General features: G+C 39.3%; 1 protein-coding gene across 7 annotated transcripts in view; it reads right to left on the reverse strand.

Annotated features, from left to right (window-relative positions):
• Nucleotides 1–4,930: 4,930 nt before the first annotated feature.
• Nucleotides 4,931–17,027, reverse strand: part of EPS8 (EGFR pathway substrate 8, signaling adaptor) — a 124,340-nt gene continuing 112,243 nt past the window's right edge. For all 7 annotated transcript variants that reach the window (XM_084206694.1, XM_084206695.1, XM_084206696.1 and 4 more), the window contains exons 19-22: nt 14,205–14,466; nt 10,585–10,765; nt 9,181–9,310; nt 4,931–6,369 (exon numbers count right to left, since the gene is read on the reverse strand). In XM_084206694.1, coding sequence (XP_084062820.1) covers nt 6,256–6,369; nt 9,181–9,310; nt 10,585–10,765; nt 14,205–14,466 — 687 coding nt within the window. In that variant the 3' untranslated portion in view covers nt 4,931–6,255. The remainder of the gene's footprint in view (nt 6,370–9,180; nt 9,311–10,584; nt 10,766–14,204; nt 14,467–17,027) is intronic.

Here is a 17,027-nt window from a genome sequence, read left to right on the forward strand (position 1 = left end):
AGGGGTGGAAAAAAAAAAAAACACAAAAAGTGCTTTAATAGACATAACTATTTTTTCCTGAACCAGGAATTTACAATGTTACAAATACAAGGTTTTGGCATGTGAAGGGCTGGTTTTCAATTTGTTGCTACAAGGCTGCCAAAGTGTCAGTATGGATTCCTGCAGGGCCTTTGGGAGCAGGGTGGGGGGCTCTTTTCTTTTTTCGCTGTCCATTTCAGTTCTAGTCAAAATAATTAGCTATATATATAAATTTTTTTTTTTGGTCTTTGTATAATGCCGGTACATCATTGTGTATTGTGACATGGATGCTGTCAGAATGGATGTTTGATGGCATTTTTGTAACCTGTTGCTTTGTGTCACCTCATTGGAAGTTAGCAGCAATGGTACTCAATGTAAACAAAGCAGACTTGAACTGGAAGTAAACACACTGGATTGCTTACCTGTGGAGAAGTCACTCTCAGCAAAACAGCAAAATATACCTGCACATGCTTTTTATTTCATGTACCCTGGCTCTGCTATCACCTGGCAGGGCACCAGGGTGTAGGGCAGTATTTCAGCTGCCCTCAGGAGCTTGATAATCTCCTCCAGCTGATTTTCTTTTTTTTCCTTTCTTCTGGCAGGTAAATAGATGCATACTTATTGAATAACTAATTCATTGTGGTTATAGTGGAAAACTTCTTCTAAACAGTATATTATGCAAATCCTCATAGACTTAACAAAATTCCCAGATAAAACAGGTTCTTGTGAGGGGTACTAAACAAACAGGAAATAACAGCTGATTACTAAATGGGTGTGAGATGCATTTTCCTTCCCTTCTGTTTCCAGGCACCTATACATGCTACTTCCACTGCCCCCACTGATCCCAGTCCTAGAGCAGGGATGCTGTTTCTCCAAGCAGAAGATGCAGGCAGAAGGGAAGAGCCCCCCGGTTTCAGGGAGCCAGTTGGTGACAAGAAAGGCTCCAGCTGTGCACATTTCTCCCTCATTTCCCTGTGTGCCTCAGCTGGAGGGCCTAGGAAGAGCAAAGAGCCTGAACGGAACAGAAAACAGAATTATAAATGAGCACTTGACCATTTAGACCTTGTTTCCATGCTTTAAAAAAAAAATGCATTTCAGATTTTCATGTTTACTCAGAAAATGTGTTCATATCCTTCCAGACAACTGGCTGGGGAAAAAAAACCCAACCCACAAATGTTCTTTCTCATCTACTGTCTCCTCCCTCCTGCTGGCCATTGCCCATTGAGCCAATACTTGCTCTGTATCACAGAGCAGGGTAAGCAGGCTGCTGCTAAATCATTGCCTGTGTCACAAAGTGTCACAGTGTGAGCTGGCTGTAACACAAGCTTGGCTGAACGTGACAGGGTCCGAAATTGCTGCAAAGATGCCAAAATCACATTGTTGCAAAGGACACTGAGCAGCCTGAATTTACCAGACAGTTCTGAATGTCAGAAATGTCTCCATTTGCACAGCAGCAGGTGTGGATTTTTCCTTTAACAGCTACTTAATCACAAAGTCAATTCCAATGAGAACTCCATCAGGATAATACCTTTTCCTACCCCACACAGCACGCAGAGCTGTGTCAGTGGATGTGTGGGATGGCAATGGAAACCACCTCTCCCAGCACTCAGGACATGAGAAAAGCAATAAATGAGCCTGGAAGACACTGTGGGTCAGAACACTCATGCAGAGCCTTTTAGTCTGAATTGACACATCACAATTTTGGCCTTACCTCACCATACACCTTCAGTGTAAGTCCAAAAGAACAATGTTTGGGACTCATGCTTCGTGTTAATATTGTTTCCAGCCTCTGCTAAAGTCAAACCCTCCACTCATCACAGCTGTAAAGCTGTCTGAAGCTTCAGGTTTGGTAACAGATATTTGGAATTATGGGCTTCATGTCCAAAGCTCTTTTGACACTTGATGCTTTTTATTGATCTGCAGCTCTTCCAGCATCCACTGACCCAGATGTCTGTAAAAGCAGCTCTGTGCTGTGAGTGACCATTAACTGAAACCAGGGCAGGTTTTCTCCTGGTCTCATGCTGTGTGTGCTGCCATGGAAGGAAAAAAATAGGTAAAATTAAGTACTTAGAAGTGGCAAGAAGCATGTGTGGAAGTGTGGTCTCTCCAAGCATATCCTGTACAGTGAGCCCTGGGGTCTTCAGAAGTGTTTTCTTCAAACCTCACCAAAAGATGAAGAACAGGCCAGGAAGCCTTACTTGTGCTTTATTTGAGTTTAATTACTTGTGCTTTATTTGAGTTTAATTACTTGTGCTTTATTTCAGTTTAATGTTTTGGGTTATTTTTTTCCCTACACCAAACTAGGATGAATTTCCCCTATCAAATAATCAACATCTTATCACTAAAATGGCCCTTCCCTCCCTCCTTTAAGCACAGTCACACCACCTGCCTCTCACTCCTAACTTTTTTTTTTGTGTCAAAACTGTAATTTCAGGCAAAAACTGTTATTTCAGCCAGTTCTTGTGAGAGAGTAATGGTGTTAGTGCTCTTGACATGGATGGGAGCAGGGTGGGTTGAGCTTTGCTGCTGCTGTGAAAGGCACCAGTGGGGCTTAGGAGTCTTCTAGGAAAGCTCCCTGTTTTCACTCATCTCCTCTTTTAATCTGCAAATATTACCAAGGAGGAGAAGCACAGACTCATATCCTGATTCTCATTTTGATCTGAAAACTTAGGAAGTAGTTAGAGGCCAAAGTTGCAACCTGAGCAACTCAGAAACTGAAAAAAAAGATCAAGCCAAGCCAAAGGCACTTATTAGCAAAAGCTTGATATAGCTTCAGTAGAAATTTAAAGTCTGTGAAATATTTAAACACAGAATCAATACAGATTCCCTCTCATATATAATGTTGGTGGTTTTATGTAGAGGTGATAGACTGATCTCAAAATCAGTCCCTCAAGTACTTTTGATGCATCAGAACCTTAAACAGGGGTGGTTTGGACGCCAGACTCAGCATTGTAGAAACACTGGGCTCCCATGAAAGGGTAATGTGGCCAGAAAGTTGAGTTCCCATTCATAATCATGTTTCCTTTATGCTTGAAATGCAGGAAAATCCGTGGTCATACCTGTCTGAACAGGGTCTGGTACTCGAGCCATAGCTTGCTTCTGTCTGTGACCTGAAAACTCAGCATGCCTTCACTCCCACATTAAAATAAAAATTCTGTGACTTACAGGTTTCATAATTAGAAAGAATTTACATCTTACAGATACTCATGGATTCTTTGCTTTGATCCCTTAAATTATCAAAATTCTGAAGTTCACAAACACTGATGAGCAGATTGAGAGCTCTGCACATTTCAGACTATCATTATAAATTTGGGTATGATATCTCTACTGCTTCATCAACCATTCATTCCAGCACACATCAGATATATGCACTTATTTCCCAACTCCACTCAAAACAAAAAACAAATAAACAACAAACCACCAATTTTTATACAGTTCAATGCTTTGGAGCAATGGAAGTTTGTCTAAAATCCCACAGATCCCAGTTTGTCTGAGCAAAGCCCTGTTTAACATTTGAATTTCTGGATGGTAAGTAAAGTGCTCCACCCACCAATATTGGCTAGAAGTGTTTTTTCTGAATTAATTCTCTGTGGTTTCACAGTGGTTTGCTCTCCCCATGGTGTCCCAAGGGAACAAGCAGCCTAAAGAAGTGGGAAGAAGTGCCTTGCTGATGTTAAAAGGTTTGTGCTTTGAAAGCACAGAACTGCTGAGTGAACACAGGCTGCTGAAACTCCCTCCCTCCACCCAGCTAAAAAGGCAGATTGATGGCAGAAAAATAGTAAATTACTCCCACTTATCAAATGTCTAATAAGGCACTGATTTTGGCATTTTAAAAACTGCTTTCTTTCCTTCTCAAAGACGTATCATATCCTTCTAAAATATTAGTATTGAAAAAATAAGCCTCGCTGCTCAGGTCCCAGAGAAAACATTTTGAATGAAACACTGCATTTTACTACTGGTTTCATTTTAACCATGGAATATTTAGAAGAAAACATTTCATTTTCATTTGAGGAACCCCAAATGAGATCTCCTTCTGATTTCTTACGACTGCCAACAAAATGAAAATTCAAAAACTGCGCAGCAGCAGGAGGGTGAAGCTCCCTGCAGTGCTTTAAAGCACCAAGGGAATTCCAGCAATCAGGGAAATTTTTCCCTCAACACCATTCAGATTTCCCAGACTGTAACACAGAAATCATAATGGTTAGTTCAGCAAAGTTTAAAGGGTAAGTACCACTCAAGGAGCAGCTGGTAGTTGATCCATTTGTAGTTTAAAAACTGTGAAAAAAAGGCACAAACCAACCCACCCACCAACCCCAAGATAGTTCTGCTTATTCAGTGTGTGGAAAGGGTTTCCTCTTTCCCCCCAAGTACCTCCCAAGGTGCCTCTGAGCACACTGACCACCTCCAGAATTGTCTGGCACTTTCTAAACATCAGCTCCAGAGAAACCCAGCTCCAAAAAAAACCCCAAACTATTGTGAAGTCACCTCTTTTCTCCCAGAGGCGGAACATGAGTTCTCCCCTCTGACACCTCAAACTTTACAAATTCTGGGATGCCCCAGAGCTGGTGCCTCTTTCTGGGCAAAAGCAAACCCTGCTGAAATAAAAGCCAGCTGAGAGGATGAATACTGGCTTCTTATTTTGGTCATTATCAGGGGAGTAGAGGTGCAGGTTGTCACCAGAGTGCTTTTTATAGAATCAGACATCCTCCCATGAGAAAAGGCAGGGATTCTTAAGTTTCAAATAAGAGTTTCAAAGACCTTTTAAAAAGGTTCCTCCTGATGCACTTACAAGTAATGGGATTTATCACTAAACCCATTTCTGAATAAGGCCATATTTATGCAGAATATATATCAAATGTAAAAACATACATGGACACACAACCAACCACACAAAAATATTATTTGTGAGGACTTTTACAATAAATGGCACTAACACCTTTATTAAGATTTTAATTTTTCATTTGTGAAAAATGAATAGATTTTTTTTTCCCTTGTATGCAGAGGAAAAGCAAACTAATGGCAAAAATCAAGATTACTTTCTTATTGCAATACTGTCTTTGTAGCCACAAAGATACAATAATTTAACAGACAAGAAATACTGTTTATTGCAGACTTTAAGCTGATTCATGTGAAAAAGGCACTATGAAACATAATCAAACTAGATGATTAAATTTGTCTAAATTAAGTGATATTATATATTATATATAATACATATATTATATATAAAATCACATGACCATGTGAAACAGAATATTTTGTGACAAAATCACTGCATCTCCAAAAATAACATTTTCTGGAAGGGATGTTTCTCTTTTCTTTTTCCCCTGTTTTACCTTCAAGAATCCACTTTTCCAAAAGATTACATTTATAAAGGCAATTACAAAGGCTTTTTGCATGAGGAAAAACTGAAATCTGGGATCAACACACAGAGAATTCTAGATTATACACTGTTCTTTTCGATGGGTTAAGTTACAGACAAAAAAATGCAATTATATTTTAAAGAAAAATATACTGTGAGTTGTTGCATGGCTACAGCAGATCTCATCACCTCTTCGAGCTGGGTTGTGTTACTATTTTCTAGTTACTCTTTCTTGTGCAATATTATAGTTCATCACAGGTGAAATACAGATAAAATCAATGTACAGAATATTATTTTGCTATAAACAGCATCATTAGTAATAAAACATTTGGGAGTGATGCGGGAAAGATTCAGTCTGTGTTGGGCTGCTGTTCATTCCCTAAACATTTCCTCCACATTTGCTGGAGTCGACAACTTAAGTAAACATCCTGCAGCCAAAAGTCTGACAAGAAAGACTGAGCCAAAAGAGACATAATTGCACACTACAGCAAGAGATGGGATTCAGAATCTTATTATTACTGAAGGGTTCAAGTGCTTTTTTATTGCTGGCTCAGCTTCCCTCAGATGAATCACCGACAAAGACGCGCTCCAATTTATCTGTCATGTTAATTCCACAAAGCCAAGACTCATCCCTGGGTGTAAATGAATCGTGTACCAATATTTTCACCTGTCAGGAATCTCCACTGCGTTTCTGACCTGTTCATTTCTCATGATGAGGAGCCAGCAGCAGGTACTTCTGTGGAGACTACTGCAAATTTTCTTTATGTTGGCTAGTTGTGTTTACAATGCAATAAGACATTCCCCTTCACTGCTTCCTAAAGCAAAGCTGGATGGTTTAATGCTATGGACAATGGAGTTAAAGAAAAGAGGAACCACATTTAGTGGCTGCTTCCTTCATCAAAGGACTCCACACCTGAATCTGTGGCAGCTGCACTGATTTTTTCTTGCCGTCTTCTCATAATTTCTTGCAGTTCTGAACTACCACTGCTAGCCTATAAACAAAAGAGAAGAGTTTACTTGTGGCTTGAGAGGTGCTGAGATTCCTTTGTCAGCATTTTGTTAAGACAGAGGTTTGAAAAAACTCACCTTGCAGCTCCAATAGACAATTATTTACACTATCCTTAAATATAGACCAAAAAAAAAATCTGCAAATTATTAAAAGCATATTTAATCATTGCTGAGCATCTTTAATTCCCACATGAGGTCCTGGAAGTGTTGGGTATTCTGGGGGTTCATAATATATGGCTTCAGTAAAAGCAGAGTTAAAGCTCAATGAGTTTGTTAGGATTCCACACTTAAAAATCAAGGCAATAATATTTAGAAATTAAAAATGTGAAAATAAATCCTTGATGAATTTAGGAGCTCACATATGCACATGGGATTGCACAGGCAAAACCTAAGCAAGGATTCAGTCTCAGGCTCTCACACAATTCACCATGAGGCATTTGCAGCTCAGAAACACAGGTTTCAAACTTAGAGCACACTCATAGAAATTGGACCATATCACAATATTAGCAACAGTGAAGTATTCTGAGGACAAGGCTTTATTTCACCTTTTGAGAGTGAAAACCAGGTCTGCTGAACCAGCTGCCAACATTGCTTTTTCAACATAAATGAAATTATTAGCAAGGCCAGGACACCTATTCACTGGGGCAGAACTTTCCAAAGTGTGCATGAATAAAACTAGGGGATTATAAACCAAGAGCATATCTGCTACTGTACTCTCTGGCCATGACATGACCTCCAAAACTTCAAAATCAGCTTCCAAGATACCCTCTGAATAAGGAAGCAGAAACTGGTTTTGAAATTTATAAAAGAAATTCAAGGACTGTTAAGGGGAAAATCCTGCAGTTGATTGTGAACACTGAAAATGCACTCTAATAATTTAATAAAATTACATATAGATTTAGCCCATTATATCCATTAAAAGGCAATACCTGGTGCCACAAAGAGCGAGACAATTTCTAAATTAACTGCAGTGTTCCTCCTACTTAAAATACCATTGCTCTCCTCTCCCAGAGTGGAAGGGCAAGGCAGGGAGCCTAGAAGTGACTCTGAAATTGAGGGAGCAGCTTTGTTTGTCTTAATTTATCTTGTCCTTGTCCTCTTGGCTTCAGATACACAGCAAGTGCAGCACCCATTGCTGAGGTCATGCATAAAAAACCACCAGCAGATACCCAACAATGCACTCCATCAGAGGGCATGCACAAATATTTTTCTGAGAATAACTGAGCAGCCCAAGCTGAAAGAATTTGCCTTCCTGATAGCATCAATGACAACAGGACTGATAACCTGAAATGCATTATATCCTAATATTATTATAGGGAGAGAAAGGATGGTGCAACTTCCTTTGAAGACATAATTCAGCAAACAACAGGCTAAAGCCATGCAAAAATTCTGAAATTCAGCCTCAGAAAACCAAGGCAGAAATAAACATTTCCATTACCTTATCCCCATCAAAAAAACAATGACCTTGTTAGACTCTAAGTACTTGCTAATTAACTCTTGTAGGGCATTTATTAGACAAGTTTTGGACTTTTGAGTTTCCTGCAGAGCTTGAGGCCTAACTGGGGCAAGCAGAGCAGCAGCATGGAGGGGGAAAGGCCCCTCTAATCCAGGGCATCTCTGCTTTTCAGACCAAATTCCAGTGTAAATATGCCTCCATCTCAGTGCACTGAAATAGGATGACTGACATGCAAAAAAGTTGAAGAATATAAATATATCTTCACTAGGAAATGATGGATTGCCCTGGACTGCAGTGACATCTATTCCTAAGAGTAAAGGTGAAATATTTCTCCCTTCCTTTAACTGGAAGATAGGGCTTGAAGAAGGGAATAAAGCAATTTTGACAGTGTTAGAAAATTATGCTCTCTGATCCACACTGATCATGCAAAGTGTAAAATATTCATGATCATAAGCCTGTCTTTAAAAATATGCCTGGTAGTTAATGCTTAAAATCATTTAAGTGAGACAGTCTCACCTTAAGGAGAGGAAAATATTTTAAACCTCTTCAAGATTTTCTTCCAAATAGGATGTGGAGAATATAGCTTCTCAGTTGGGTTGATCTAGATCATTTCTCCACTTGCCACAGCAAGTTAAAAAAAAAAAGTAGGTGCATCTCCAATTTCACTGGTTTAAAATTGGCAAGAATTGTCCTTAGCACAGCTCTGGATATAGGCTTAAGGTGTTTAAGAGATAAAACTTCTTTAATTAAAGCAAAGTGCTGCAGAGCAATAAATGCTTGATCTTTGGTTGAGAAACTCTGCTAGCACAGTGTCCAGTGAGTTTTCCCTTCAGTGCAGGTGCCCCAGTGTTTGAAATGAAAGGCCAACAGCAGTGGGCTCACCCTACCAATTTCTCATGCCCTACAAATCAAATCTCCTCTATAAAGATAAAGCAAAACTCACTTATCACCACCAAAATTGTTGGGTGGGTGCATCTTTGTCCAAGCAGCAGGCAAAGTCAGAAGCAGGAAAAGGGGCATTTTACTCTCCCATTCTTTCCCCCAAAGCTCTTTTGGGCTGTTTTTGTCTTACTGCAGTCTGGTTACACCACAAAACTTCTTAAACTTGAGTGCTATTTCTAATGCTTTTGGACCCCTTTAGGAGTGGGGAAGATCTCACCTGAGGTGTTGTGATAAATACTGTCCAAATTAATTAATACCAAACAACTCAGATGAAAAGAATGTTTATCAATGTGACGGAAACTGAGGAAAAACTACCTGCCTGGCAGAAGGAGTTATCTAATTCCACAGGTTCAAAATTGGTGACCCAAATTAGGTGAGTGAGAAGAGCTGTCCATACCTCCAAGGCAGATTTCTGTACCGTAATTTGGTTGTAGACTCTTGACCCTTCGGGGCAAACAGTCCTCAGTTCCTCTTTATTGAGGGAGAAGAGCTGAGCTCCTGTCAGCACACCGAGGCTGTTCACAGTCCTGGGACACAGCAAGGGAGCAAACAGCAAATCAGCAACACCACACTGGCCAAGGCTGGCTTCATCCCACCTTGCCTGGGCTGGGGCTGCTAAATTCAGGGCAAACGTGGGGCAGCAGGACCACTGAAGTCAGTTGGGTGCATAGGTACACTTTTTGATGGAGGCTAAAATAGACATGCACTATATTTATATACCATATACAGAATCTATAGATATAAAATATATAGAGGTTCTCTAGCTCTATAACCTCACTGACATTTATTTTTATATATGTGTGTATTAGGTACACTTATACACATATATATATGTAGATCTATAGATGAATATATATGTGTTTATACATGAATATATATGTTTTTATATGTATAGATAGATGTACATATATGTGTATAAGTATATATGTGTGTGTATGTATATATACGCATGTATATATACATATATATGGATATATACACATGTATGTCCATATATACATATATGTATGTATATGTGTATATATATTTGCATGTAAAATACATGTGTTTCTAGAGGAATAGATATGTTTATATATGCACAAATAGGTGCATATATGTATATATATGTATATATGTGTACACATATATGTGTATATATACATATATGTGGATATATGCACATGTATGTCTATATATACATATATGTATGTATATGTGTATATAATTTGCATGTAAAATATATGTGTTTCTAGAGGAATAGATATTTTAATATATGTATATACATATATATGCATGTGTACATATGTGTATGTATATATACATATATATGTATATACACACATATATGTATGAGTATATGTATATATAGATGCATGTAAAATATATTTGTTTCTAGATTAATATATATGTTTATATATGCACAAATAGGTGTATATATACATATATATGTATATGTGCATATATGTATATATGTGCACATGTGTACATATATATGTGTACATATATGTGTATATATACATGTATATATATGTCTATATGTATATATAGGTACAGAGATATGTATATATACATATATATGTGTGTGTGCATATGTATGTATATATTTATATATACGTGTAGATATGTATAAATGTGTATATACGTATATATATGTAAAACCAAATTGATTTTTCTGAGAGTGCAGCTGACATCTCTTGATCAAGGAATCACCTTGATTTTGAGGAGGCCGCCTGACTTTAACAAGTGGTCGGACCACATCCTGACAGGAAAACAATTCCTTTTCTGTTTAAAGGAGTTTTGCTGCTCTTGCCCTGGGACTTACACAGGGTTGAATCCTTTGGACTGCAGCCAGGCTTTGACATCCTCGGGGGAGGAGTCGTAGGTGATGTTCACCACGGGGATGTTTGGCCGTGGCACGTGGAATTTCCTCTGGGCAGCGCTCCGGCCGATGGTGAGCCTGTGCACAAGTTCATCCTGCACTTCCTCCATCTGGGATTTCCTGCCTAGAGAGAGAGACACCTCACAGAAATTATTCTCTTTATCAAAGCCAAGTCATCTCTTCTATGTCACTTTAAATCATAAACTTTTTTTTTTTAATTAATTCATTAGGTCTGATTGAATTATTACTTTCCTTTTCCCCCATGGAATATTTCAATATTCCCGATCCTCCCTTTGCAAAACAAAGCAAAAATGCCCAAACAAAAAACCTCAGACAGAATTCAACTAAGACCCCAGAAAGGAGAGATGACTGGATGCCACAGAAAGGTGCAGAGCAGTGTGACAGCACCCAAGCTGGAGAATAAAATGGGGATGGAGGGTTATTCAATTGTCATAGTCTGCCTTTTTTTCAAACAGAATGGAGGGTTTAAAAATGAAAACAAGAAAATGATGAGGAAGGTTGTAAGATTGCTCACACTGTGGGAAGGTAGCACCTTCCACAAACAGTTCTTTAGTTGAAAGTTCAACGTTTTTGTGGAAATCAACATAGGCAAAAAAATTTCACAGCTGTTGACATATATCAACTTATATCTAATGAGCTTTTGTAGCAATTGCATTTTTGACAGGGTTTTGAGAAATTTGAATTCACTCCAAGCCTGGAGTGGCTGCTTAGCTGAAACATTGTCATACTTAAAAAAGGAATAATAAAAAAAGGGGTAGCTGCTCTCACCAGAGACTCAAGAATTGGGCAAGATTTGTTTACTTATTTTCTCATTTTAAACAAAACTGTAAGAATTCATTATCCCCCAGAACACATTTGCTGTTCATTAGCAGGCAACAAACTGAAATGCTTTTCAGTCATTTCAACAAGATCAATTATAATGACAGTGAGAATTGTTTAAAATTACTATAAAAATTTCTGTGGATGACTTCACAAAAATAGGTAGAATTTAATAAGGTATAAACAATCTTTTTGGCTCAGAGGAGATACTGATTTCACATAGTTAAACTCTCTGTGCCATAACATTGGAACAACTATAAAATCCTCTGACAAACAACTCCAATTATCTCAAAAATTCTCAGGATTTCCTTGCCAAGATATTTTTAGTGATCTTTATTCAACCTTCTCACTTTGATACACAAAGAGTAACTACACCACCCTCTCAATGCACTCACATGGCAAAAACTATTCCTTTTCTCCCATTACACTGATAGGAACAGATGAAAACAACTCAACTTCAAAATGAACAAAACCCTGTAAGATAGAAACATTTTTGCCTACTCTACTTTCCTTTCATATTCTCTCAAAACCTCTCCAAGGGTTCTCTCAAAATCTCTCCAGGGATCAATATCTCTAGCCAGTTAAACAAATAAAAACAAGCTTTACATAGACCTCTAGGATTATTTCTTTAATCACCAGAGCAAAAAGAAGAAAAAATGTTGGTTTAACCATTTCCTTTTTTTTCTTTTGCAAAACAGCCTCAGGTTGAAAGGGGAAAAAGTATCTCTACTATAATATTTGAGGCATTCAGGCTCTGCTGTGTAGGGTTTTCTCATCTCCACCACCCTGAGTGTGAGTCAGAAGGCCAATGGCTGGAGCTCACTGATTTCTGCAAATCTGACAGGGGTTATACGAGGAAAGCCTTCAGGCAGTGTTATCAAAGCTTGCACCCGCTGTTTTCCTAAGCAGGAAGAGACACAGAACATTGCTATCTTCCTTCTATTTACACAGATTTTGAAAGACTTATGCTTAATCTAGACCAAGACTGTATCAAGAGACAAATATTTAGCTGCTAGGCAAGAGATCCTTCCCGTTGTTAGATGGGTTATCAGAAATAAGCAGGGTGTGGGGCAGGTGCTGCAGTGTTTTCTGCAGGGGTCAGGTGGGTACTTGGCCTTTGCAAAGGAAATTATTCTTGAGGGTTTTGAAGCCAGGATTGTGGTCTTCTCATTTTCCATCTAGAATGGATAGAGAAGGCCATCATGGACTCAAGGACACAGCCACGCTATGACAAAGTCCTTCCACAGATATAAAATGTTCATTTTTGTGCATGTGTGTGTGGGAAATCACCCTAACTTTTCACATCTTTTGTAAGTGTCTATTTGTCTGCTTTTATTTAACTCTTTCTTTAGGAAGCAGCAGTGAAGCCTGCTCCTCCAGCCAGGCTGTTCTCCAGTTATGATTTCCAGCCAGACAGTCACTTAGGTGAACATAAGGAATAGGAGCCTGTCCTCCACCAGGCAGTGTCACCACAGACCCCACCAGCAGGATTATCCACACAGGGACACTTCCCATCCACTGGGGACAGGGGGCAAAGAAGCCCTTCCCCAGAAAGGATGCTGCTCAGCATCAGTTTCTGACCTTAGCTGGAAGCAGGATTTGCTGGTAAGGCAGTAAGTACAAAAAGCTGTCAACTCTTGAACCGCAAAAAGCTCATTATTTTTATAGCTATTACTTTAAAAGCTGTAGCAAATGCTTGCCTACATGTTTCAATTATTTCTGAGCCAAGCAATCACACTGCCTCAAATGCATTTAGGACAGAAATTACTGACTAAACAAGCTTTTCTAACCCTACCTGCTTTTCAGTCAATACCAAGTAGCAGCCTCAGCATGCCTCAACTGGCATATTTGAAAGGTGGCCTTAATCAGAATTTCTCAAGACATCCACACACTGTTCGATGCACATTCCCAAGTTTTTCCAGCTGTGGAGGTATGGAATATGTTCCTGTGTCCTCCTGGGACATGCACACCAGCTTTGACCAAGCCAACTGTAAAGAAACTCTACAAAACTATTACACAACATGGTTCTTGTGCATCACCCAGCCCTGCCAGTGTTCTTGAAGCCCTGAATACGTGTTTCAGAATGATGCATACGACCTAGAAATATGGATGATCATGAATTGAAGTGTGAAAACGACATAACTGATTTTAAAATAAATTTAGGCTGTAATGTGGCAGTGAGTTCAGGTCATTACCTACGCTGCATTAGCCAGCATAGCAGCATGGGCATTTCCAGTGTTACAAACCACTGACTAGAGATCCCAGACATGGGAATTCTGGGTTAGATGTTAGAAAAAAGTTTTGCATGGAAAGAGTGATAAAGTTCTGGAATGGCCTGCCCAGGGAGGTGATGGAGTCACCATCCCTGGATGTGCTTAAAAAAAGACTGGATGTGGCACTCAGTGCCATGGTTTAGTTGAGATAGTGTTAGGGCATGGGTTGGACTTGATGATCTTAAAGGTCTCTTCCAGCCTGGTCATTCTGTGAATTCTGTGATTCAGGATGGGACAAGTGCAAAGTCTTTTTCCCGAACTACCATTACAGTAATCATAACGAGGGTCAGAGCACACATCCATAGCAAACCTGTATTTTAAGTATAAGGTTAAACCCAAATTTTTCCACCAAGATTCATCTGCAACACAACTTCAAGGGACTTCAGAATTAAGCCAAGCACACAGGAACGGGAGGAAAGCCTTTTATCTTGCATCCTAGGGCAAACTTACGATCCACAGGGATTTGCTTCTGCCGTTGCGTGTCGCGGGCCACGCTGCCGCCGCTGTCGCTGGAGGTGCTGCTCTGGCGGCTGACGGTGGCTGGAGGCTTGGGCACGGGCACTGGGATGGGAGCTGGGGCACTGGGGGGCAGGGGGACAGCCACGGGGACAGCCACAGGGACAGCCACGGGGACGGGAGCGGGCGTGGGGGGCGGCGAGGGCGTGGCGGGAACCGGCTTGGGCTGCTTCGCGACATAGTCCGTCCTTTGTTTCTGCAGGAGGCAGAAGGGATCAGTCAGGAAACAGCATCTGGGCAAGATGTCAGGCAAACCCAGATTTTGCACCAAATGGTGTCTTTTATTCCACAGAGGCATCTCACTTGCCAGGTATCATTCCAAAATTTGCCAAAAGTTGATCTGGCATCAAAGTTTGGCATCGGTTTCTGTTGTGTTGTGAGGTGAGAGATGAGAATTTGGATCTATGTTCTCAGAAGGCTGATTTATTATATGATGATATTATATTAAATGGAAATGATATACTAGAACTATACTAAAAAGGATAGAGAAAGGATACATCAGAAGACTAGAAAAGAATGATAATGAAAACCTGTGACTGTCTCAGAGAGCCTGACACAGCTGGCTGTGACTGGCCATTAATTAAAAACAATTCACATGTTTGGATAAACAATCTCCAGACCACATTCCGGAGGAGCAAAACACAGAGAAGCTGAGGTTTCTCATCTTCCCAGGAGAAGAAATCCTAGTGAAGGGATTTTTCAGAAAATATCACAGGAACAAGTTTCTCTGCCTGACACAAGACTCACAGCAAGGAAATCCTCTGAAACACATTTCTTTCTTTCTAGGAGATTAATTCTATCAATGAGATTGTTTTTAAATCTCAAACTTCTGTTAACTGGCACTTTTTAAAAGCTATCAAAACTTTTGACTCATTGAATTTTATCAGTGAACAAATGTATATTTTAGAGATGTTATTTAAAAAAACCCTGAAAAATTAACACATCCAGTCACAGCTAAACTCTACTAATGTTTTAACTTATAAATGTCACTGAGGATAACATAATGCATTGTTTCTTGAACTGCAGACAGCATTTAAGAGGTTCCTGCTCCTCCTATCCGTTCATCTATGCCTCTTCAGCTGTTGATGTGACCACTACAAGCCATCTCAAGGCAATAATCTGATTTAAAAACAAGCCCCACATTGCACAGTTCTTGGAACAGAGCTGTTATTTCTTTCTCCCCCACTTCATGCCACGCTCTAACAACACGTAAGCTATCATGCTGCTAATAGCTAACTAGCAGGTGTCTCAAGAATAACTTTGGGAAGCTATTTCTTCTTTGCCTTTAGAAGGGGACTAGTTACATAAGAACACCTGCATTTTCCCAGAGCAATCATAAAGACAGACAAATCCACAATTCACCTATGCTATCCCTTTCTCTCAGGCAGTTCAAACTCCTCATCTCACTGTTTAACAGTGTTCCCTCTCCACAATTTTGGCTTGAAGGTTCAATATTAAAGTTTGTTTGCTCAGTAGGGATGCCTCATCTCGTAGTCATGAGAATCTGCTCACTTTGGTATGAAGAGAGATGAATGCATTCTCCAGATTCATTGCTCCTTCCTGAAATGCCTTTCCCTATTCCCTTGGAGGCAGAGGGTTTTACAGCAGATCAAGCAGGGAAATATTTGTAGAAGCCACATGTTAGAATTTGAGCAGCAGATCACTGCCCTGACAACAATCAAACTTTCCTTAAATGTCAGCAACTGCCCCTGCACAGGAGTCCCCAGCTCAGTGAAGTGCAGCTGATGGACAAGGATTTATTAGTGAGTGTGAACCCTTTCAGCAATACTGATTTACACCAGCAGAAAATTTATCCCATTGGCTTCTCCAGCCAATCAATTAAGCCTGAGAAAGGAGCCTTACTTCCCTTGGATGATTCTTCACTTAAACCATAACAGTCAGCTAATAAATCAAACATATAGCCCTGAAAAACATCTCCCATTAAAGTTTTTTGTTTATTCATTTGTTGCTATCTCAGCATTTAGTTGTTCAAAGGCCTCCATCTTAACTGCTTTGTGCAATGTGGGGAGATTAAATAAAAAAAATCATAATTGACTTTTCTGTATTTTAATGCTACAATGTTAAGAAAATGAATGCTTCTTTAATTGTCAAATAATGAGGGAAGTGAAATGCATAATATAAAAATGAACAAGCAGAATAAATATATTTACAAGACTTGCCCTTTGATGGAAAGAGAGTGCCCCACTAGGTGTATAGCAAATATACCATAATTTATTATATATAGATGTACTGTAATAGACTCAAAATCTTGTCAAAGTATTTAAAATTCCACATCTACTAAAAGGTTCCAATAATATTCATATCCTTTTATCTTGTTCACAGATTCCAATTACTAGTCTGTTATCTCCAAAATGTACCACCTTCATGTGTGTTTTGACCTTCTTAGAAAAAAACACAAAGAAAAAGTAAAACTTTTTCATGATAGAGAGGATTAGTTACAAGCCAAGACATCCAGTGCACACTGCCACAATCATAATCCAGAAAAAGAGAGAGCTAAAAACTCCATGTAACTTTCAAAGGATGCTACTGGAGGAGCTGCAGAAACATGTTGTGCTGCAATCATCACCCTCATCAAAACAACTTGCTGCAGTGAAAACAAAAATTAATCTGGAAGTGTCACTCAAACTCTAAATTTACAAATGCAACCACATTAAAATACACTTTGCATTTTGCTAAACAGTGCCCAAAATCCAATTATATATTTGAATCCCATTTCATGCTTCCTTTTTTAACTCC

The sequence above is a fragment of the Fringilla coelebs genome, assembly GCF_963513975.1.
Source record: "Fringilla coelebs genome assembly, chromosome: 5".
Classification (NCBI taxonomy): domain Eukaryota; kingdom Metazoa; phylum Chordata; class Aves; order Passeriformes; family Fringillidae; genus Fringilla; species Fringilla coelebs.